The sequence below is a fragment of the Salvelinus namaycush genome, chromosome 22 (genome assembly GCF_016432855.1).
Source record: "Salvelinus namaycush isolate Seneca chromosome 22, SaNama_1.0, whole genome shotgun sequence".
Lineage (NCBI taxonomy): Eukaryota > Metazoa > Chordata > Actinopteri > Salmoniformes > Salmonidae > Salvelinus > Salvelinus namaycush.
The window spans coordinates 4,842,136-4,867,970 of NC_052328.1; the positions used below are offsets into that span (position 1 = coordinate 4,842,136).

The 25,835-nt window shown below is 43.4% G+C and overlaps 1 protein-coding gene across 7 annotated transcripts in view; it reads right to left on the reverse strand.

Moving 5' to 3' along the window:
* Positions 1-425: 425 nt before the first annotated feature.
* The window catches only part of LOC120017472 (fibroblast growth factor receptor 2-like), a 108,044-nt gene continuing 82,634 nt past the window's right edge, over positions 426-25,835 (reverse strand). For all 7 annotated transcript variants that reach the window (XM_038960236.1, XM_038960235.1, XM_038960233.1 and 4 more), the window contains 4 exons: positions 21,092-21,162; positions 9,555-9,692; positions 8,780-8,885; positions 426-2,176 (listed from right to left, as the gene is read on the reverse strand). In XM_038960236.1, the coding sequence (XP_038816164.1) occupies positions 2,012-2,176; positions 8,780-8,885; positions 9,555-9,692; positions 21,092-21,162 (480 nt within the window). In that variant the 3' untranslated portion in view covers positions 426-2,011. The remainder of the gene's footprint in view (positions 2,177-8,779; positions 8,886-9,554; positions 9,693-21,091; positions 21,163-25,835) is intronic.

Genomic DNA, 25,835 nt, shown 5'->3' on the forward strand with positions numbered 1-25,835 from the left:
AACCTCTTTCATTTAAGAATGATGGAGGCCACTGTGTTCTTGGGGACCTTCAATGCTGCAGAATTGTTTTGGTACCCTTCCCCAGATCTGTGCTCGACACAATCCTGTCTCGGAGCTCTACGGACAATTCCATCAACCTCTGACATGCACTGTTCACTGTGGGACCTTATATAGACAGGTGTGTGTCTTTACAAATCATGTCCAATCAATTGAATTTACCACAGGTGGACTCCAATCAAGTTGTAGAAACATCTCAAGGATGATCAATGGAAACAGGATGCACCTGAGCTCAATTTCGAGTCAAATAGCAAAGGGTTTGAATACTTATGTAAATAAGGTATCTGTTTTTATTTTTAATACATTTGCAAAAATGTCCAAAAACCTGTTTTAACTTTGTCATTATGGGGTATTGTGTGTAGATTGATGAGGATAATGTTTTATTTAATCAATTTTAGAATAAGGCTGTAACGTAACAAAATGTGAAAAAAGTGAAGGGGTCTGAATACTTTCCGAATGTACTGTAAATATCCAGAAATCTCATTCCATTTGCAAACCTAAGAAAGAGTAAAATGACTGGATAGAAACTGCATCATCTACATAAGAAAGGAATTAGCAGACTATAAAATGTACAGTATTTAAATTGTAACTTAATATTCACATTTATATATAAAATGTACGAAACCAGGAATCTTTTTAACACCCACTACCAAAAATAGCTTTGTTTCTGTTACCTCTGAAAGATAATTTTAAATGACCATAATAAAAATAATGAATTATTTATTCTTTGTTATCAGCATCATTAATAGCATTAATTCTTCCTTACTATTTTTGTTCTTTTTTCAACTTTTTTGATTTCATAAAAAAAGTAAATAAATTAACATGCTATCTCTTTCCCTGAAAGCCAATACTCCACTGTGTCCTTGAGTGAGAGCGAGACAGGTGTGTGTGTGTGTGTGTGTGTACGTGTGCATGCTTGTGTTTGTGTCTTTAAAAGAACACAAGAGAACAGAAACGTAACCTGGGTGATGACACACCTGTCTCAAACCCAAAGAGGGAGGACGGGAGAGGGGGGAATTATTCTGGAGTCCATACAAAAAATAATTAACTGTAAATATATACTATTTATATATTTATACATATTTGAATATATTTACAATTTTACTCAGCACTATATTTATGCATTATTTTTTCACCATAATAATATGTGTGTGGGATTATTAAGAGAAGGTAAAAAGAAACAAGACAATATTACAAAATATAAACAAGAGGCCGTGTCTGTATGCTCTCTTTCTCCTATTTAACTGTTTTTGTTAGTTGATGCTTCTTTCAGTCTCCTTCCTATTTTGCTGTCCTCTTTTTGAGTCCCTTGTTTTTTTTCAGTTCATTATGGTCCATATTTTCCCTCTGGGCACAAACTAAAGTCTTAGAATGGCAGTCAACGGAATGGAATCATGGAACGCACAAATTGTAAATTCCAAACTCTTGTGGAAAACAACCGAACAAGAAACAAAACGTCAAGAAAGGGGGTCCCTGTCCTCTCCTTAAGACCTTGAACATGGGTATGAACGTGGGTGAATGTGTTCAGTTCTAACAGCAGCGCTGCCACCAGCCCAGTCTCATCCAGTCCGTTAGTCCTTTGCACACTCTGTCTTTGCACACACTGTACATAGATTTTTTTCTATTGTGTTATTGACTGTACGTTTGTTTATGTGTAACTCTGTGTTGTTTGTTTTTGTCGCACTGCTTTGCTTTATCTTGGCCAGGTCGCAGTTGCAAATGAGAACTTGTTCTCAACTGGCCTACCTGGTTGAATAAAGGTGAAATAAAAAAAATTAAAATAAAGTCCATTGGGAGCCAGAGGGGGGTTGGGGGGTTGGGGGTTTGTGGCTTGGGGGGGGGTTAGTAGTGGGGGTATATCTCAGTTTCTCTCTATGGAAGTGTCTCTTTGGGGGGGGGGTTGTAAGGGTGAGGGGCAGGTCAGGCTCGATGGAGGGATTGAGGAGGGGAGGCCTCATGTTTTGACACCCCCACTGATGTGCTGGTACTTTGGGAGGCAGGGCTCCTCTGGTAAGGGGTCATGGGAGAACACAGAGTCATCACCGGAGGAACAGGAACTGCGTGTGTCCTGGAAGCTGGGAGAATACTGCTCCGCTGGGGCACACAGGTCCAGATACTCCTACAGTACACATAGACAGGGTAAGAGGGAAGAAGGGGGTGAGACAACTATAACACTCACAGGTTCAGAGAGGAGAGATAGAGAGAGTGAGAGAACTATAAACTATTATGTAAACTATAAACTATTCCTAAATCACGTTGGACAGATTCATAAAAAATGTTTGCGGCACCAGGAGAGAAAATAATCTTAAATCGGATCCGTATAAAAATATTTGCACGAATAATACTTAATAAATGGTGCGTGCTGTAGCGAGAGGAACTTTCCAGCACGGTTCACATAGAGCAATGCTGACCCGGTTGCTGCTAGTCTCAGTATAAAGTGGTTCAACGTGTCTGGGCGGGCAAGGCAGAGCACCCAGAGAGAGAGAGAGAGAACAAAAGAGTGAGAGAGAACAACACAGAGAGGGAGGGAGGGAAAGAGCGAGAGGGGGAGACCAGAGAGAGAGAGAGAAACCAAAGAGAGGGAGAGAGAGAAAGAGACCAGAGAGAGAGCGTTCAAACTAAGAGAGGAGGGGCAAGAAAGAGAGAGAGAGGGAGCGAAAGACAGACCAGAGAGATAGAGAGAGAGAGAGAGAGAGACTGTTCAAACTAAGAGAGGGCCACTCAACCCGGGGCTACATCTATACCGCTCCGCTTAACGTCACTCCCCAGCACAATCCAAACAAACCTGACATCTGAAATTGGAATGTGGCTGAACGTAGTCTGGCAACCTTCAGCACTCACCCAAAAACCAAGGAAAATATAAAAAACAAAAATATTTTTTTGTATTCATTTTGGGGCTTTTCGACTTAAGCCAGTCATTTTGTCATTATCCCTGCACCCTCCTCTCTCCTTAGAAGTGTTCTTGGGGTTTGAGCGTTCTTCTTAAAAAGAGTGCTGGCTTCCATTTTCTCAGCTCAACACAAGGCATCTCACATTACTAAAGAGCTCCACATATGCCAGTGGTTTGGGGAGGGGAAAAAGGGGCGCTTTATTACATTTCAAAAGTTCAAACTGAAACCTTGAAGTTGGGGCTTTTGGCATTATCTATGGAGCCCCAGTCTGAGGCCAGATGAGCCCTGACAGATTTCCATCCACAGCCCCTCTTCAGACCCGTGCACGGATATCACACACGACAGGAGGGGAATGGAAAGAAACACAAACCATTATTCCGAGGCGAGGAATAGCTCGGAGTAGCTCTCTATGATTGGGCAACATCAGTGGGCCATGGCCTGGTTTGCATCAACCAGCCATTTTCTGGTCACTGTAAAGGTCATGTGTCAGCCAACGCAGGTTCCTTCTAATGCTTTTTGAACATTCTTGTAAAAAAAAGTGTTGTTCAACTTTGCTTGCCCCCAATTGGAGTGTCTGTGAGCCTGTATCGTGTTCATCTTTTTCCAAGCTTTTGGAGTAGTCTGACATGCTTTTACGTCATACTTCTCAGTGGCCGAGCACTTCCAAGGATACGAGGTCAGCAGGGTTGGGGTCAATTCCATTTAAATTCAGTCAATTCAGGAAGTAAACTTAAATTCTAATTCCATTTTTTCCTCAATGCTAAATATTTTTATTGGATTTTCTGTTTACTTCCTGAATTGAAAGGGAATTGACCCCAACCCTGTACGTACATTGCCTTCGGAAAGTATTCCGACTTTTTCCTCATTTTGTTACGTTACAGCCTTATTCTAAAATGGATTAAATTGTTTTTCCCCTCATCAATCTACACACAATAGCCCATAATGATAAAGCAAAAAAACGGAAATATCTCATCTTCAAGAGGTTGGGCCATCCTATAAATGTTTGTGAAATATAATAACATTTTGCAGACACTTTGATCCAAAATGACTTACAGCCATGCGTGAATACATTTTTACGTATGGGTGGTCACGGGAATCAAACCAAATATCCTGGCAATGCAATGCTCTACAAAGATGCATGACAGGGTTATGAATGCTTTTTGAAGCATCAATTTAATATTTACCTTTATTAAAAAGTGCTAATACCACCCTTTATAAAGCACAGGTTTATGTCATACAGTGCATTCGGGAAAGTATTCTGACCCGTGCACTTTCTTTGTTACGTTACAGCCTTATTCAAAAATGTATTACATTTGTTTTTCTCCTCAAAAATCTACACATAATACCCCATAATGACAAAGCAAAAACATTTTTTTAGACATTTTTGCAAATGTAAAAAACTGAAATATCACATAAGTATTCAGACCCTTTATTTAGTACTTTGTTGAAGCATCTTTGGCAGTGATTACAGCATCGAGTCTTCTTGGGTATGACGCTACAAGCTTGGCACACCTGTATTTGGGGAGTTTATTCTATTCTTCTCTGCAGATGGTGCTGAAGTAAGATGGTTTTACATGCTCCTAACCAACTGTGCTATTTTGTTAGTTTTTTTTGCATTAACAAAAACAACTTATTTTGTACATAATGTGGATGCTACCGTCTCTTATGACCAAAAATGACTTCTGGACATCAGAACAGCGATTACTCACCTCGACCTGGAAGAAACTTTTTCCTTTAACGAGTCCGACGAGAAGGATATACTGCTTTCCCGGGCACAAATCCCCGTCATTTGCGTGAAGAAAAGACGGAGGAAAAGGGGCCGCAGGTCGGGCTGCCTTCTGAGAATCCGTAGGCGAGCGAATAAACTCCCACTGACCTACGATTAAGATTATCCTACCAACGGGACATTAAAAACGGCAATATCTTATGTTTCACCGAGTCGTGGCTGAACGACGACACGGATAATATAGAGCTGGCAGGATTTCCCATGCACCGGCAGAACAGAGAAGAAGCTACGTCTGGCAAGACGAGGGGTGGGGGTGTGTGTCTATTTGTCAAGAACAGCTGGTGAGCAATGTCTAATATTAAAGAAGTCTCGAGGTACTGCTCGCCTGAGGTAGAGTACCATATGAAAAGCTGTAGACCACACTATCTGCCAAGAGAGTTCTCATCTATATTATTCGTAGCCGTCTTTTAACAAACCACAGACCGATGCTGGCACTAAGACCACACTCAACCAACTCCAAAGCTAACAGGAAAATGCTAATCCAGAAGCCGCGCTCCTAGTGGCCGGGGACTTTAATGCAGGCAAACTTAAATCAGTTTTACCAAATTTTTACCAGCACGTCACATGTGCAACTCTAGACCACCTTTACTCAACACACAGAGATGCATACAAAGCTCTCCCGCGCCCTCCATTTGGCAAATCTGACAATAATTCTATCCTCCTGATTCCTGATTACGAGCAAAAAATAGAGCAGGAAGTACCAGTGACTCGCTCAATACGGAAGTGGTCAGATGACGTGGATGCTAAGCTACAGGACTGTTTTGTGAGTACAGACTGGAATATGTTCCGGGATTCATCCAATGGCATTGAGGAGTATACCACCTCAGTCATCGGCTTCATCAATAAGTGCATTGACGACGTCGTCCCCACAGTGACCGTACGTACATATCCCAACCAGAAGCCATGGATTACAGGCAACATCCGCATCGAGTTAAAGGCTAGAGCTGCCTCTATCAAGGAGTGGGACACTCATCCGGACGTTTATAAGAAATCCCGCTATGCCCTCAGACGAACCATCAAACAAGCAAAGCGTCAATATAATTAAGATTGAATCCTACTACACCGGCTCTGATGCTCGTCGGATGTGGCAGGGCTTGAAAACTATTACAAACTACAAAGGGAAACCCAGACGTGAGCTGCCCAGTGACGAGAGCCTACCAGACGAGCGAAATGCCTTTTATGCTCGCTTCGAGGCAAGCAACACTGAAGCATGCACGAGAGCACCAGCTGTTCTGGATGACTGTGTGATAACGCTCTCTCGGTAGCAGATGTGAGCAAGACCTTGAAACAGGTCAACAGTCACAAAGCCGCGGGGCCAGACGGATTACCAGGACGTGTACTCAAAGCACGCTCGGACCAACTGGCAAGTGTTTTCACTGACAGCTGCACCATCGAGAGCATCCTGCCCGGTTTCATCACCGCCTGGTATGGCAAATGCTCGGCATCTAACCGCAAGGCGCTACAGAGGGTAGTGCGTATGGCCGAGTACATCACTGGGGCCAATCTTCCTGCCATCCAGGACCTATATAATAGGCGGTGTCAGAGGAAAGACCATAAAATTGTCTGAGATTCCAGTCACCCAAGTCATAGACTGTTTTTTTCCGCACGGAAAGCGGTGCCAAGTCTTGGACCAAAAGGCTCCTTAACAGCTTCTACCCTCAAGCCATAAGACTGCTCCACAATTAATCAAATGGACACCCCCCCTACATTTGTTTTGTACACTGCTACTACACGCTGTTTAGCACCTATGCATAGTCACTTAACCCCAACTACATGTACAAATGACCTCAACTAACCTTTACTCCCCAACATTGAATCGGTACCGGTACCCCCTGTATATAGCCTCATTATTGTTATTTTATTGTGTTACTTTTTATTATTTACTTTATTTGGTAAATATTTTATTAACTCTTCTTGAACTGTACTGTTGGTTAAGGGCTTGTAAGTAAGCATTTCACTGTAAGGTCTACACTTGTATTCAGCTGTATTCAGCGCATGTGACAAATAAAGTTTGATTTGATTTGAGATCCTCTCAACCTCTGTCAGGTTGGATGGGGAGTGTTGCTGCACAGCTAATTTCAGGTCTCTAGAGCTGTTCTGTCGGGTTCAAGTCTGGGCTCTGGCTGGGCTACTCAAGGACATTCAGAGACTTGTCCCAAAGCCACTACTGCGTCTTGGCTGTGTGCTTAGGGTCGTTGTCCTGTTGGAAGGTGAACATTCGCCCCCAGTCTGAAGTCCTGAGTGCTCTGGAGCAGGTTTTCATCAAGGATATCTCTGTACTTTGCTCTGTTCATCTTTCCTTTGATCCTGACTAATCTCCCAGTCCATGCCGCTGAAAAACATCTCCACAGCATGATGCTGCCACCACCATGCTTCACCTTTGGATGATGCCAGGTTTCCTCCAAACATGACACTTGGCATTCAGGCCAAAGAGTTCAATCTTGGTTTCATCAGACCAAAGAATCTTGTTTCTCATGGTCTGAGAGTCTTTAGGTGCCTTTTGGCAACTCCAAGCGGGCTGTCATGTGCCTTTTACTGAGGAGTGCCTTCTGTCTGGCCACTCTACCATAAAGACCTGATTGGTGGAGTGCTGCAGAGATGGTTGTCCTTCTGGAAGGTTCTCCCATCTCCACAGAGGAACTCTAGAGCTCTGTCAGTGTGACCATCGGGTTCTTGGTCACCTCCCTGACCAAGGCCCTTCTCCCCCGATTGCTCAGTTTGTTTTAGAGAAGATAGTTCTAGGAAGAGTCTTGGTGGTTCCAAACTTCCATTTAAGAATCATGGATGCCACTGTGTTCTTGGGGACATTCAATGCTGCAGACATGTTTTGGTACCCTTCCCCAGATCTGTTCCTCAACACAATCCTGTCTCGGAGATCTACGGGCAATTCCTTTGACCTCATGGCTTGGGTTTTGCTCTGACATGCACTGTAAACTGTGGGACCTTATAAAGACAGGTGTGTGCCTTTACAAATCATATCCAATCAATTGAATTTACCACAGGTGGACTCCAATCAAGTTGTAGAAACATCTCAAGGATGATCAATGCAAACAGGATGCACCTGAGTTCAATTTCGAGCCTCATAGCAAAGGGGTCTGAATACTTATGTAAATAAGGTATCCGTTTTTTTTAAAATACATTTGCAAAAATTTATAAAAATCTGTTTTCGCTTGATCATTGTGGTAATGTGTGTAGATAAAAAAAATTTTTTAGAATAAGGCTGTAACGTAACAAAATGTGGAAAAAGTCAAGGGGTCAGAATACTTTCTGAAGGCACTACAAGTAAGTTTCTCAGACTTCAGATTGATTGTAGGTGACTGTGACCTTGGGCTGTTACGGTGACCGCATTACCGCCACACCGGCAGTCACTTGTCATGACAGCAGTCAAATTCCACTTAACTAGACTTCTCCAAAACTGCTCTCTGATGCCGCTGATGGTCATTAGTAGCCTATCAAACTTGCTAAGGGTCAGTCGCTTATGGTCGGTGCTCAGCGCTATATTTTTCCACTAATCATTCTGACATCAATGCAAATGCAATAGAAAATCGAATAAAACACTTCATGAGAGCTCTGGCATTCAGAGTTAGAGCAAAATAGGAGAGCCAGCTCCTCATAGCTGGTTGATGCATGGAATGAAATAAGTGTTCCTATAAGCCCATGTTGCTCAACATTTCCATAGGCTATGCAAAAGTGTTGATGGCCTCTATTAAAAAGACGAGGCTCCCATCAGGTTTCCATAGACTAGGCCTACTATATTTTTTTCTCAACTTTTCTAATATTAAGCACATTGCGTCGCTTTACAACTGGAGTAGCCTACCTGGCGGGTATGAAAATGAATCGCAGCAAAAGCCTCCTCCATCCGCTATTCAAGTGCATAGAATTTACCCTACCCCAACAGCAGTACGATAGCCAGGGATGCTGAACGCGCTTATGTTCATTAACAGTCAATTACCATGAGACCGGCTGACAACATTTCATGAGCGCCACAGCCCTAGTGTGAACAGGTGTGATGGTGAAGCGGAATGACTCTGGTTTGTGCCCTCACCTCATTGGTGACCAGGGTCAGGATACGGTCTAGATCCTCCACCAACTGCTTGAAGGTGGGCCGATGGGAGGAAATGGCATGCCAACAGTCTTTCATCATCATGTACCTGAGAGAGAGAGAGAGAGCGAGAGAGCGAGAGAGAGAGCGAGAGAGCGAGAGAGCGAGAGAGCGAGAGAGCGAGAGAGCGAGAGAGAGAGAGAGAGAGAGAGAGAGATTAACAAAAGTCCTGTATTATATATTTCCAAAGTAACATGCCTTGTCACTCATTAAACAGACTGCTGTTCTTCTCTAAAACACTGTCAAAGTGGGTGAGATGATTAAGACTGATTTCTCTGAGCCTAAGTGTCCAGGTATGAACCAGAGAATCCAAACACAGAGCTATGCAGGTTCTATTTCTCTGTACTCTTTAACGTTCAAGACTGATGGACCCCAATGCCAATCCTATCCTTGGTCTGTTTGTCTGTCTCCACTGTGGGCTTCACTGTTTCCAGTACAGTGTGAGAACATTAGGCCCTACAGTACCGGTGTAGGCCGTAACATTGTTTTCTGTGTGACTGGACAAGCCCCATTGTGAATGAGGACATTGATACAGACCCAGGCCAGATGTGTAGGGTCATTGATCCGATGGAGATGGGGTGAGGGTGGGGACCCCAATAAGGTTTATGTGTGTTTGTGTGCGCCTGCCTGCGTGAATGCACACATTCGTGCTTGTGCGCCTGCCTACGTGCATGCATGTGTGTGTGTTTGAGATAAAAAGATAAAGATGGTATCATACAGCTCGTTGGTGCAGTTGCCAGGCTTGTCCATGCGATGGCCCTCTTTCAGCAGCTTGAAGAGCTCTTCTACGGGGATGCCGGGGTACGGAGAACCCCCCAGGGTGAAGATCTCCCACATTAGCACCCCAAATGACCAGCTGTGAAGAAAAACACATACACACTAGAGTTCTCAATTTCAGCCCCAACCTGATGGGGCCTAACGGGTTCGGGCCGGGCCTGTGTTTTCAATAATTTTTTCATTGCATATATTTTTCTTTACAGTGCGTGCCTGTGTGAATGGTACACCCTATCTCTCTCTCTCCTCCTTCAGCTGAAGGAGAAAGTACACGCTGTATTGCGCTGTCCATTTGGGCTGAAGCTGCTATCTAATTAGTTATACATTTGTTTCTTACTTGTTTCTCTGACTGAAAAGTTATGTTACCGAAATCCCTCTTTTGTTCAGACTGCAAAAACATTCCCTATTCGCTAAATGTGCCTTCCCTGCTATGCTCTGTTCACGTGACACGTGCATGCACCCGTTAGGCCAAAGGCCGGCCTATAGCTAATAATATCCAGAACATTTATTTATTTATTATTTAATTATTCAAGACTCCATTTAATATTAAAAAAGTTTGTGTTTTCTGACTGTTTGAAACAGTGTAAACAGCACCAAACAGATAAGAAATCACAGAGAGTCTGTTCTAATGGAAAAAGTATTTATTAGACTACAAAGATTAAACACAGTCGCAATCCTACAATTGCTGACGTTGCAGTTTATCTGTTGAATTATTCAAGGCTCCCTTTGTTATTTCATTTTAAAACTAAGCCTACTGATGATGATATTAGCATGCTTATTATTATAATGATGATAATAAGAAGAAGAAAGCGATCAAGAAGACGGAGAGCACTGTGTGACCCATGTGTGTAAAGGTGGGCCTATTATAAAAACAAAACATTATGTTTGTTTGGAACAGCGTAAACAATGCTGAATATTTTTTTATTTTTTTAAATCACAGAATCTATTCTAATGAAAACAATTACTAAAATCTTTACTACAACATGCCAAAGTGTAAAAACAGTGGAATTCGTGAAATTGTTTTATTTAACATACAATACATGACAAAGTATGTGGACACCTGCTCGTCAAACATCTCATTCCAAAATCATGGGCATTAATATGGAGTTGGTCCCTCCTGCGCTGCTATAACAGCCTCCAGTCCTCTGGGAAGGCTTTCCGCTACACGTTGGAACATTGCTGTGGGGACTTGCTTCCATTCAGCCACAAAAGCATTAGTGAGGTTGGGCACTGATGTTGGGCGATTAGGCCTGGCTTGCAGTCAGCGTTCCAATTCATCCCAAAGCTGTTCGATGGGGTTGAGGTCAGGGCTCTGTGCAGGCCAGGTAAGTTCTTCCACACCAATCTCGACAAACCATTTCTGTATGGACCTTGCTTTGGCCACGGGGGCATTGTCATGCTGAAACAGGAAAGGGCCTTCTCCAAACTGTTTCCACAAAGTTGGAAGCACAGAATCGTCTAGAATGTCATTGTATGTGGTAGCGTTTTGATTTCTCTTCATTGGAACTAAATGGCCACAGACCATTATTCCTCATCCACCAAACGTTACAGGTGGCACTACGCATTCGGGCAGGTAGCGTTCTCCTGGCATCCACCTAACTCAGATTCCTCCGCTGGATAGCCAGATGGTGAAGCGTGATTCACCACGCCAGAGAACGCATCTCCACTGCTCCAGAGTCCAATGGCGGCGAGCTTTATACAACTCCAGCCGTCGCTTGGCATTGCGCATGGTGATCTAAGGCTTGTGTGCGGCTGCTCGGCCATGGAAATCCATTTCATGACGCTCCCGACGAACAGTTCTTGTGCTGACGTTGCTTGTACTTTTGTATATATAGTGTAGCTTACATGTTGTGGTTGTCTGAGGCAGTTGGACCTCACGGAATCAAACAAACACCTAAACGTGCAACAGAAGGAGCATCGGTCTAATTTCTGAAAATATATATGGATGTTTTATACACCCTGAGTCTACATATGACAGTTGTTGATTATACTCAAATTTGGGTTTTCCCCTCTTCTAACTTTTCTTAGACAAGGCAAGGGCTTTTCCCTCTCTCCTCACTCCGCTTGATGATGTCTCTGCCACATTGTTGTCAACACCAAAGTGTTGTAAGTGAATAACCTTCTGGTTAACTTTAGCAAAATAGCAACATGGTCTATAAATCTGGCATTACATTTCTTGCCTGGGCTCGGGCTTCAGCTCATCGGGTTTGGGTCAGACCAGGCTTCAATTTTCAGGCCAGATGAGAACTCTAATACACACATATTCAACATGATTGATTTCATCACTATTATCATGTTATACATCCATTGATACATACATACATACAAGTGATAACAATTGATAGCGATGAAAGTATGAAAGTACATATTATTATAATATATTTTTCCTCACAAGATTTCCACAGGTACTGCTAAGAGGACCAAAGGGTTGAAGGGTAACTGTTTAAAGAACCCACAGCTGCTGTCATTCCATTGATTAAAATGCTAAACATCCTCTATTAAAGTAGCATTCATTTAGATGTACTCAGTTTGACAAATGGATGTTTTGTGTAGAGGTGGTGGGGAACAAATCAAATGGAATTGTATTGGACACAAGTACCGAATACAACTTTACCGTGAAATGCTTGCTTTACGAGCCCTTCACAACGAGGCAGATTTAAAAATAAGAAAATAAGAAATATACAAATAGTATCACAAGAGGAACTATATACAGGGAGTACCAGTACCATATCACTGTGCAGGGATACAATATATTTGAGGTAGATATGTACATAAAGCCAAGGTAAAGTGACTAGGCATCAGGATAGATAATAATAAGAGAAGAATAAAGAACAGAGTAGCAGCAGCATATGATGATTGTGAAAGTATGTGTGTGTGTGTGACATTGGTATATATGTGTGTTATGTTTGTGCGTATGTAGTGTATGTGAATGTGTTTGGGTTTGTGTGAGAGTGTCAATGTAATGTGTGAGTGTGTGTATACAGTGCATTCGGAAAGTAGTCACACCCTTGACTTTTTCCACGTTTTGTTACGTTTCAGCCTTATTCGAAAATGTATTAAAGTGTTATTTTCCCCTCATCAATCTACACACAATACCCCATAATGACAAAGCAAAAAACATTTTTGCTAATGTATATACAGTTCCAGTCAAACGTTTGGGCACACCTACTCATGCAAGGGTTTTTCTTTATTTTCACTATTTTCTACATTGTATAATAATAGTGAAGACATCAACACTATGAAATAACACATATGGAATCATGTAGTAACCAAAAAATTGTTAAACAAATCAAAATATATTATATATTTGAGATTCTTCAAAGTAGCCACCCTTTGCCTCGATGACAGCTTTGCACATTCTTGGCATTCTCTCAACACAGCTTCAAATTCAAAAACATTACAATACATTCACAGATTTCACAACACACTGTGTGCCCTCAGGCCCCTACTCCACCACTACCACATATCTACAATACAACATTTGAATTTGTACTTGTGTGTATAGGGCGTATGTTATCGTATTTGTGTGTATGGATGTGTCTGCGCCTATGTAAGTGTTGCTTCAAAGTCCCGCTCTTCCATAAGCTGTATTTTTATCCGTTTTTTAAATCTAATTTTACTGCATGCATCAGTTACTTGATGTGGAATAGAGTTCCACTTAGACATGGCTCTATGTAGTACTGTGCTGCTCCCATAGTCTGTTCTGGACTTGGGGACTGTGACGAGACCTCTTGTTCTTCTGGGGTACGCATGGGTGTCCGAGCTGTGCGCCAGTAGTTCAAACAGACTGCTCGGTGAATTCAGCATACCTCTCATAAATACAAGTAGTGATGAAGTAAATATCTCCTCCACTTTAAGCCAGGAGAGATTGACATGCATATTATTAATGTTAGCTCTCTGTGTGCATCCAAGGGCTAGCAAAATTGCGATTTTCCTAAGTCCCTTTTTGTGGCAACTGACCACACGACTGAACAGTAGTCCAGGTGCGACAAATCTAGGGCCTGTAGGGGAAGATGAGGAGCGGCGCCATGTGAGGACGTACTTTTCTGAGCTCCTCATCAGAGTATTTAAATATTTGATTAGTTTGTTCCAAAACATATGGGCAGATTGTAATGTTGATTAAAATACCACTCTACAATCTGAGACTCAATTTTAAGGCTTACTGTCATGTTTTTGTCAACGATGCCAGGCACCAACCGCAAGAATCAGCGTAAGGCTAATGCTAACAGACCAGCTAGCCTAGCCAAGGACCATGAGGCTACCCCAACGGCTGAACACTGCACAGTCGAGGCAACTGGACAAGAAGCTATTCTACAGGCATTAACTGAAATGAAGCAGAAATTAATTGACAAAATAGACGAAAAAGGCAGAGATAAGAAACCAGGTTAGCCAGCTGAGAGAGGAGCTGAAAACTGCCATCAGACCAGCCTTTGGAACTTTGGTTTTCCTAGATATGGCTACTATATTGTGATCACTACATCCGATGGATCTGGATACTGCTTTCAAGCTAATTTCTGCAACATCAGTAAAGATGTGATCAATACATGTTGATGATTTCATTCCTGTGCTGTTTGTAACTACCCTGACTGATAACATGAACCAGGTTGCAGGCACCGGTTACAGTTTGAAGCTTTTTCTTGAGTAGGCAGCTTGATGAAAGCCAGTCAATATTTAAATCACCCCAAAAATATACCTCTCTGTTGATATCACATACATTTTCAAGCATTTCACACTTTATCCAGATACTGACTGTTAGCACATGGTGGTCTATAGCAGCTTCCCACCAGAATGGGCTTTAGGTGAGGCAGATGAACCTGTAACCATATTACTTCAACAGTAATTAACATGAGATCCTCTCTAAGCTTTACAGGAATGTGGTTCTGAATATAAACATCAACACATCCACCATTGGCATTTCTGTCTTTTCTCTAAATGTTATAACCTTGTATTGCTACCTCTGTATCATCAACAGTATTATCTAAGTGAGTTTCAGAGATATGAATGTAATCTGTTACTAGCAAATAATTGATTTCACAAACCTTGTTTCTTAAGATACATATGTTAATGTGGGCTCCCGAGTGGCGCAGTGGTCTAAGGCACTGCATCTCAGTGCTAGAGGCGTCACTACAGACCCTGGTTTGATTCCAGGCTGTATCACAACTGGCCGTGATTGGGAGTCCCATAGGGCGCCGCACAATTGGCCCAGCATGGTCTGGGTTAGGGTTTGGCCGGGGTAGGCCGTCATGGTAAATAAGAATATTTTCTTAAGTGATTTGCCTAGTTAAATAAAAGTAAAATAAATAAATAACGTGGGGTATTTTGAGCACTTTTCTTCTGGGATGCTTACTTGTTTTCATTGCTTTACTGGGAAGCTTAGCAGAAGTAGATATTCTCATGTTGATTATGTTAGTGCATAGTTGAGCTGCACACAGTGGACTTCCTACTAGGGCACACCGCCTCAGTGCTAACAATATAAATCTGGTTCATAGGCACACGATTACTGCATACAACAGCTGTAGGATCAGAAGAGGCATTCAGGGCAGTTAGAGGGACTTACACTGTGTCTACCAACGCCCCTGGTATAATGTACTGTACATTTGCTTAAGCATTATGACAACTCAGCGTCACAATGGTAGGGATTAACTGAGCTGGTAACTTATCATTGATAAATCATTGTCTCAACGCAGCCGTACAATGCTGTGAAAGGATCCAGGAACACAAATGATTTGGGTGGATCTTATCCTCCTTATAAAACGTGTTTGATTCAAAAAGGTATCGAAATTGTCAATAAAAGTTACACCAATTGAGCTGCAATCACGTAGCCAGTTGTGAAGAGAAAGAAAATTGAAAGTGTTCAATGCCACGAAGCAGAGAGGGCACAGGGCCAGATATGATGGGTATTTTATTAGTGTCTAGTAGAGTCAATCAGCTCTTTATGATGTCATTAGCTGCCCTTCATAATGTAATTAAAACCCACATGGACTACAATGGAATCGATTTTCATGTCCTGTCGTAGTAAATTCAGGAGTAGCTAAGTAATGTAATTTACTTGAGCTCCGGGATAGGACATTGTTTTTGCACCAGGAACAGTCACATTTCTCACCATGGAGCTGCCCAAAATCACGGCTGGTGAGAAGGATGAGGAAATCCGCCCAATCCCACACTTCACAGGATTCGGATATCCCCAGCGCTGGGAACCCCCAGTGATGAAGGTGCAGGAAAATCAGGCTCCGAGACGGCAAAACTTTTCGTTGTTTGTATCCGCTCCAGGTCTGTCGTTGGGAGTGTAGACTGCTTTGCCGGTTGGCTACTGTCTTCAGCTTCCACGGCTCATGACATGCGACCATCGTTGATTGCCATGCTCCTCTTGCTGTGCTCCTTTGACTCCGATATCAGATGGGGATCTCCGGGCAACACCGACCAGTCGGATAACGACAAACGACAAGGCGGAGATGCATCCAACAAGCGCGAACGCCGTCCAGCCACCGGCGTAGAAAAGGTTAACATTCCACTGTGCTTTCCCCAGTTTCTTACGTAGGCTGGCAATTTGAGTAATCAAGGAAGCCACCTCAAGCCTATAATCCTTGGCAAGCAAACAATTGCCGCATTGGAACTCGGAGTGATCCGGTTTGTCCCGAAACAAAGCGTAGTAGATACAGCTCCTACAGTGCTGGAACCGTTCATTTATTTCTCCAGACAAAAGGGCTCCATTGCAAAACTCATCTGGGACTAACTTTGTTAGCTTGATGGCTAGCAGCTCTGTCAAACAGGCTATTAAGCGGGATTCCGGGACAAGAAATAGCAGTCCTCGCTGTTAAAAGCAAACAGCATCGCGGAATCCATGCAAAAACAAGTTCAGTATTTATATTTAACAACTATTGGTTATGTTTTTGTCAAAAATAACAAATTGATTGTTTCCAGCATACAGTGTTCAGCTGCGCACTTGATTTCACTGTGTGATGACATGGCCAAGCAAGCTGTCATGTGCCTTTTACTGAGGAGTGGCTTCCGTCTGGCCACTCTACCATAAAGGCCTGATTGGTGGTGTGCTGCAGAGATTGTTGTCCTTCTGGAAGATTCTCCCATCTCGACAGAGAAACTCTGGAGCTCAGTCAGGGTGACCATAGCGTTCTTGGTCACCTCACTGACCAAAGCCCCTGTGTTCTTGGGGACCTTCAATACTGCAAAAATGTTTTGGTACCCTTCACCAGATCTGTGCCTTGACACAATCCTGTCTCTGTGCTCTACTGACAATTCCTTTGACCTCATGGCTTGGTTTTTGTTCTAACATGCACTGTCATTTGTGGGACCTTATATAGACAGGTGTGTGCCTTTCCAAATCTTGTCCAATCAATTGAATTTACCAAAGGTGGACTCCAATCAAGCTGTAGCAACATCTCAAGAATGACCAATGGAAACAGGATGCACCTGAGCTCAAGTTCGAGTCTCATGGCAAAGGGTCTGAATACTCATGTAAATAAGGTATTTCTGTTTTCAATTTTTAATATTTGCAAACATTTCTAAAAACCTGTTTTTGTTTTGCCATTATGGGGTATTGTGTGTAGATTGATGAGGATTTTTATTTATTTAATACATTTTAGAATTTTAGAATGTAAAAAAAATATGGAAAAATGGAAGGGGTCTGAATACTTTCCGAATGCACTGTATATAGTCTTGTGAGTGTGCAGAGAGTCAGTGCAAGATATGGCCAATGCAGATAGTCCGGGTAACCATTTAATTAACTATTTAGCAGTGTTATGGCTTGGGGGTAGAAGCTGTCTCGGAGCCTGTTGGTCCGAGAACTGATGCTCCGGTACCGCTTGCCGGACAGTAGCAGAGTGAACAATCTATGGCTTGGTTGGCTGGTGCAATTTTTTGGGCCTTCCTCTGACATCGCCTGATATAGAGGTCCTGGATGGCAGGGCGCTCGGCCACAGGGATGTACTGGGACATCCGCACCACCCTCTGTAGAGCTTTGCGGTCAAGAGCGGTTCATTTGTCATACCAAGCTGTGATGCAGCCAGTCAAGATGCTCTCAATGGTGCAGCTGTAGAACCTTTTGAGAATCGGAGGGCCCATACCAAATGTTTTCAGCCTCTTGAGGGGTAAGACGCGCTGTCGTGCCATCTTCATGACTCTGCGGGTGTGTGTGGACCATGTTAAGTCCTTAGTGATGTAAAGAGGCGCTGTCGTGCCCTCTTCACGACTGTGCAGGTGTAACAGTTTAGCTTCCGTCCCTCTCCTCACCCCTACCTGGGCTCGAACCAGGGACCCTCTGCACACATCGACAACAGCCACCCTCGAAGCATCGTTAGCCATCGCTCCACAAAAGCCGCGGCCGTTGAAGAGCAAGGGGAACAACTACTTCAAGGTCTCAGAGCGAGTGACGTCACCGATTGAAACGCTATTAGCGCGCACCACCGCTAACTAGCTAGCCATTTCACATCAGTTACACGGGTGTGTGTGGAGCATGTGATGTAGATGCCAAGGAACTTGAAGCTCTTGACCTGCTCGACTACAGCCCTGTCGATGTGGATGGGGATGTGCTTTCCCCTCTTTTTCTTGTAGTTCACAATTAGCTCCTTGGTCTTACTGACATTGAGGGAGAGACTGTTGTCCTGGCACAACACTGCCAAGTCTCTGATCTCTTACTGTACGCGGTATCATCGCCGTCGGTGATCAGGCCCACAACTTTCGTGTCGTCAGCAAACTTGATGATGGTGTTGGAGTCTTGCGTGGCCTCGCAGTCATGGTTGAACAGGGAGTACAGGGGAGGACTAAAGGTGTCAGCATGCTTGCATACTCCCTTAAAATACCTTCGGTCGAACAACAAGAAAAACGCAGCAATAGTACAGTTTGTCCATTTTGAGATGCCGTAGCCAATATACACTTCCTCAAAATAGTCCGAATGAATCTAAGATCATTCATTTTGACATTTTTGCAGAGGAGATCTTAGTTGCGCAATTTTACATCTAAATAAGATGTTTGGTGCAGTATTTCTCAATGAAAAAATTTGCATGAAAACAAGTCGTCTCTTGTTGAATGACAACAAAGACTTTATTGAAAAAGATCTACTGTTGACCAATTACCGACGAAAAGGCTTAGACTTTGGCTCAGAGCTTTGGCTTGCCACCAGTAAAAAATGTGTGTGACAAAACAGCCGAAAAAATTCCTCACCGAAGTCCAAGACAAACAAAAACGTCACAAAATGTTGTCAGAATATATGCACAAACTCTTCTGAACTGTTTCGGCTGGGAAGCGTGCGGACACCTCAAGCACACACCCCTGAGGGGCTCCCGTGTTGATGGTCACCGTGGCAGAGGTGTTGTTACCTACCCTCACCAACTGGGGCAGCACATCAGGAAGTCCAGGATCCAGTTGCAGAGAGAGGTTTTGGTGATGAGCTTGGATGAGCTGTAGCAGGGTGTAACTATCAATGCCCTCTTTCTGACCTCCCTCCGGTAGCCCGCACCACCCCGCGGCACCGACCCGCTCCTACAGCTGGTGGGTCGTGCCACGCTGGCATCAAAGATGCCCTTTGTCCCAATACTGGACAGTCACAATGTCACACTGGCCCCCATTGTCCAGTCACTAGTCAGAGTGACACACCAAAACAAACAGTGAACTGGACCACCCACTCAGAGATAACAAGGCTAACAGTATAGATTACTATTTATGTAATGGATGACTGTGTTAATAGCTAGCTCACTTCTACCGTACATTGTCACTGTACTGTACAGTGTCCGATCATTATTGCAACACTCATTGAAAGCATCAATAATACCCTGATATTGACATTCATCAATAGCATGCTGTATTTACATACAGTGATACACAAGATCAATGTTTCCCCTAAATTAATTTAACAGCGTGAAAAAAATCCCCGGGGAAAGATACACTGAAAACAGACAACACTTCCATTGAATGGCATATCTCAACAACAAAAAATCTATGAATCATCATGGCAGTGTGTGAGTTCGGAGCAACAAAGAGTGTATTATAGCACACGCAGGGAAATGCGGCACACACACATACACACACACAGAGCTACACGCCTACGTTAATGACCCAAAGAGAACACGACACGACACAGACACACTTTTCTTCTATTTAGTCCTGTGGGTATCTCTCCATCCATCTGTTAACATAACTGGCCCTGAATTTGTTCTCTCCTATCTCCCACCATATCTTTCCGTTTGTTTACATACTCCTCTGCTCCATTCAATGGCACTTTGTATCCATCGCTCACCTCTCATCATTCCATTGGGCCATGTAGATATACACACAAGCGCTCTCTCTCTGTCTCTCTCTCTCACACACACACACACTAAGGTAGTATACAACAGGGGAATGGGGGGGTGAGGCTGGTCTGCTAACTAGCCTAAATAAATGAAGCTGATGCAGAATAGCATACTTCTGTGGCTCAAATCAGTGCTCACTGTTAGCTGGTTGGGCATTTCACTCTAACATTTTCCTTGACAAACAACAATATGTATATGAATTGTAAAAAGGAGATCAGTACACATACATCAGCCCATGGGGGTATTACTTAATCCAAATGAGACATCATATACTCATTTAATCTGATGGCATGTTATGGATCAGTTTTTGCCTAAAGTGTGATTCAGATGGGGGAGTCGGCTACTCTTTTGTTCTTCTGTTTCCTTTTTTAGAGCAAGTACTCCTTGAAAGAGATGAGGAAAGGAGGAAAGACAGGTCTGCTGCCATTCACTTTCGAGATTAATGAAAATGAAAACGGAGAGGGGGAAAATAGGGATTATTTTGTTCACGGAAAAGGCCCCCGAAAAAGATGAGCCACATGTTCAAAGAATGAAGACTGAGAGACGAGTGTGTGCAGAATGTGTGGAAGGTGAGAGAGGAGGCCTAATTTGAAGGTTGGGGGCGAGGTGGTATTGTTGCGTTCAGTTATGTGTGAAAGACTTGAAGGAGGTCTACGGGAGACTTCCGAGCAGGGCAGGGGGAGGTGGGCTCTGGCCCCTTCCAGAGGCTTTGAAGACAGGCAGATTAGTAACACAGCGTTGGCTGCAAGTCTAGCGTGAAACTTTCACTTTTGCCACAGACCGGGCCGGTACACAACCCACCCCCCCAAAAATACCACCCCGCACCCACTAACTCCACCACAAACAAAACACCTCACTGACCTCCTGTACCCGATCCCCCACCACCACTCTTATCCCTTTGGTCTTGCTGCAAAATAATTTGCATCACAGAGCCACAGCCAATGACAAATGTTTTAAAGTGTTTTGCAACTGAAAAAGTTTTTTATTGTACAGGTCTAGCTAGTCCCTCCCTGTTTTAATCGTTTTTCTTGCATTTGGTGCCGAATGAACACAGTCTAGGCTGAGTTCCTGCTTTTAATGAAATGACGTTAACCCAATGTGGAATAGACGTTGAATTGACGTCTGTGCCCAGTGGACTGTATGGGTGTGAGAGAGTGTAAAAACAAGTTACAGTACTTACACATCGCTCTGGTGAGTGTACACACGGTCGAAGAGCGCCTCAGGAGCCATCCACTTCACCGGGAGACGACCCTGAGGACAAACCCACACAGGTCAGAGGTCAATAGGTCACAGGGTTGAAAAAGTTAGTTAGATATCTATGCGCAAACAGACATCCTCTGGGGTATTTTATGACCATGATTTATTCGCCAATCATGCAGCTCTTCCAGGTTCCTGGTATTCCCAGGAATCTCATTAGATCTGGGAATTTGAATTGGATTTTTTTTATTAAGATCCCCATTCGCTGACGCTATAACGTCAGCTTATCTTCCTGGGATTCAACACAGAACTATAAAGACATTACAAACACTTAACAAGTAGACATTCAAGACCATTAAAATACCTTACAGGTAATACATTTAACATTCAGTGGGATTAGTATCTGTCCAGTCATAATGGTCGATCACATTAGATGTTCTTTTATTGTTTTCTTGAAGTTGGATTTACTTTTTGCCTGAGAAATGTGATTTCGTAAAGAATTCCATTCAGTGATGGCTCTGTATATTACTTTAGATTTGAGATTTGTCCTTGGTCTGGGGGGGTATAAGATTAACGTGCCTGTCTGGCTTGGTGGTGGTTATGCTCGTTACTTGTAGACACTAGTTGGACAAAAAAGTACTTTGGTTTCTTGAAAATTACTACTACTTTTTTTTGCAGCAGATGACCATATGACTGGACAGTACTCTAGGTGTGATAGAACCAAAGCTTTGAATTCCCTGATTAAGAGCGCTGGATGTTACATACTCAGAACATTTTCTTGTTATAGCAATGCCCCTACCTATTTCGATTACAAGGTTATCTATATGTTCAGACCAGGATAGAGCTGCGTCCAATGTGACACTAAGTAGTTTGGTCTTATTACCTTGTTCCACAGGCAACCCATCCATCGACAAGTTTAATTGAGGGTCACCAGCAAGCATTTATCTTGGACCAAATACAATACATTTTGTTTTAGAAATAGTTAACACCAATTTGTTAACGTTAACCCACTCAGACACTGTTCTTAGTTCTTTGTTCAGTACATTTGTTAACTCATTATATGCTGATGCAGCGCCATACATTGTAGAGTCATCAGGATACATAACCACTCTTGCTTTATTCATTACTGAGGGTACAGTAAATCATTAGTAAAGAAGTGGGTCTAGGCAGCTAACTTGAGGAACACCACAGTGTAAATCTTTACTGTTCGAAAAGCTACCATTAAATAATACTTTTTGCCTTCTCCTGGATAGATAGCTTACCATCCAGAATAGAGCAGCATAACATTTGAGTTTACCTAGCAACAGTTCATGATCAATTACATCAAAAGCAGCACTAAAGTCTAGCACTGCACCCACTAACTTCCTGTCATCCATACATTTTATCCAATCATCTGTCACAGCCCTCCCAATCACTGCAGTGCTAGATAGAACTTTGTAGAATAACACCAATCTACAAAAAATATAACAGCGAAAATACTAAATTCTATGTGATCAATTTGGGTCGCGGGTTCACAATTTTACCTTTTCTGAGATCTCTGCCAAGCAAGGAGGAAAGGAGCCGACCTAATCCCACATCCCAGTCCCACTTTTACCTTGCAACCCCATTGGACATAATTTCACCTGCCAATCAACATTGTCCATCTTCCCTCTCTGACTGTAGGCTACATCCCTTGTTGCATGTTGCCAGATCATTACGGCAAAATATATCTACTGAAATGAGAGGGAGACTAGTGCGCAACACTACGCAACATAACGTCCACTTCATAGGATGACACATATGGGCTAAAAGGATCCTGTTTATGTACCAAATGTTTCATTGGATTGTAACTGTCACGTGTGCTCCCTCTCCGGCCTCTAGGTCACCAGGCTGCTCGTTATGGCACACACCTGTTACCATCGTTACGCGCACCTGCGCTCCCTCTCCGGCCTCTAGGTCACCAGGCTGCTCGTTATGGCGCACACCTGTTACCATCGTTACGCGCACCTGCGCGTCTTCAGACTCACCTGGACTCACCTGCCCTATGTATGTCACTCCCTTTGGTTCCTTCCCCAGGTGTCATTGTTTCTGTTTCATGTCTATTCATTGTTCGAGGTTCTTGGTTTGTATTATGTTAATTTTATTAAAACACTCACTCCCTGACTCTCAGCGCACATCGTTACAGTAACTTTCCTACAGTAGCCAGCTGACAGTGAACATATCCTTGTAAATACATTTCTGCTGCTGATATCATCAGCCTAGGTACTGATGCATGCATCTATCGAAATGGTAACTGTGGTAAATACTTCCCAAAGTTGTGTCAAGTTGGCTGGATGTCCTTTGGGAAGTGGACCATTCTCGATACCGGTCCATCTGGCACCTCCTAAATGTACCATACCCGGTTCAAAGGAACTTAAATATTTTGTCTTGCCCATTCACCCATTCAATACATGTCTCAAGACAACAACAAAAAATTATTTAACCTTTCTCATCTCCATCTACATTGAAGTAGATTTAACAAGTGAAATCAATAAAGGATCATAGCTTTCACCTGGATTCGCCTGGTCAGTCTGTCATGGAAAGAGCAGGTGTTCTTAATGTTTTGTACACTCAGTGTACAATCCATGTATTGAGATTTTTGCATCCTCAAATGAGTCTCTGATATTGCTAATACATAAATGGTATGACTGCACAATTAATTAATCGTATTCCTTAAACTGCATTTATTCATACTGTATGAGCAATCAACAGACCTTTCTTTGGTAAGTTCAGAGTATTTGATTGTCCGAGCATGAACCAGCAGATAGTCAGTGTATGTGTGTGTGTGTGTGTGTGTGTGTGTGTGTGGGGGGGGGGGGGGGGGGGGGGGCTGAGATTACTAACCCAAAAGTGTATTTCTGTCACTCCTCATAGGCCCTTGGGAGAAGGGTGAACAATCAGATTGTCATACTGCAGGTAGGCTATGTCCCCACATTCTCGTGCAGCATTCATAGCTGGCATGAGTTATTCTCTTCTTTGGTGGACTGCCTCAGCGAAATCCTCATCGATGAAGATGTTGGACCCTTTAAGGGTTTTCGCTCTTTCAAGAACCTCAAGCTCGTCCTTGAACCTGAAGAACTTCACTACAATCGTGCTTCATTCTATAGCTAGAGGACTCCTGATATCTCCAGGAGTGATATGTATGTATATTTTTTTCTTTATCCGTTGTGGTCTAGTACTGTCTTTTTGCTAGCTACTTTAAGTGCTGCCTGTCTTCCCATCTACTTGGTGTGTGAACTGCTGACTGATCATAATTTTCAGATAGTTGTTGACACATCAACCAGGCTCAAGGGGCAGGAACTGTGTGACTTTCTTTGGTAATCAGTGGCTGTATAGGTGGGGGACTGGTTTCACTTCTCCTAGGCAATCAGTGTTAGCTCTTCAGTCTCCCCTGGTTTCTCAGTCGCAGCTGTAAGCGGCGGTCGTGTCAGTTTTGTCACAAAACAAAGACAGTCGCCAAAACAAAGACAGTTCTGCCGAGTCGTTCGAGGAAGGCGCCACACAACTCTCTCACTTGAGTATCTTACCTAGATTTTCTTATGTTGCTCTTTTGTAGCTTTGTCAACTATGTGTGTGTTTCCTATATCTCTCGGTAGGCTTTACAGACACACCCTGGCTACAACCCTTCTAATTTAGTGTACCCTGCGTGCACAACCCATGTGGAATTCCGGGTCTCTGTTAGCATTTGGAACAGCCAATTTGCAGTCAAGAACGCAGTTTATCTCAGCCTATACTTTTCTAGAGGCTGCTCGACCTACTAATCTCACTGCAACCCCTCCCCCCCTCCAGGTCTCTGATCACTACTTAGTTTCCTTTTCTGTCTCCCTTTCCACCAACCCTAACCACTCAGCTCCTACCCAGATGGTCATGTGCCGTCACAATCTTTGCTCTCTCTCTCTCCCACTACTCTCGCCTCTTCTATCCTATCATCGCTCCCTTCTGCTAAATCCTTCTCCCTCTTGTCTCCCGATTCTGCCTTTTCGACCCTACTCTCCTCCCTTCCCGCATCCTATGACTCGCCCTGTCCCCTTTCCGCTCGGCCCTCCCCTCCTACTCCGTGGCTGAGTGACTCCTTGCGAGCTTACAGAACAGGGCTACGGGCAGCTGAGCGAAAATGAAACTTCCGGAGGACCTATCATCCTTTCACTCCCTCCTTTCTACCTTCTCTTATTCTATCTGCTGTTAAAGCCACTTTCTACCACTCTAAATTTCAAAGCTTTGCCTTTAACCCTAGGAAACTCTCCCCCCCCCCCCTCCCTCTGCGGACGACTTTGTCAACCACTTTGACAAAAGGTTGACGACATCCGCTACTCATTCACTAAGCCTATTAAGTCCACTAGTCTCAAACACACAGAACTACCCCACGTCTTGACCTCTTTCTCCCCTCTCTCTCCAGATGACATCCTGCAACTAGTGAGGTCTGGCCACCCAACCCCATCCCCTCCTCACTTCTCCAGACCATCTCTGGAGACCTTCTCCCATTCCTCCCTTCCCTCATCAACTCATCCCTGACCACCCTCTGCATCCCCTCTGACTTCAAAGTGGCCCGAGTTGCTCCCCTTCTCAAGAAACCAACACTCGACTCATCTGACATCAAACTATAAATCTGTATCCCTTTCTTTTCTTTCCAAAACACTTGAGCGTGCTGTCTCTGATCAACTTTCTCGTTATCTCTCTCAGAACGATCTTCTTGACCCTAACCAGTCAGG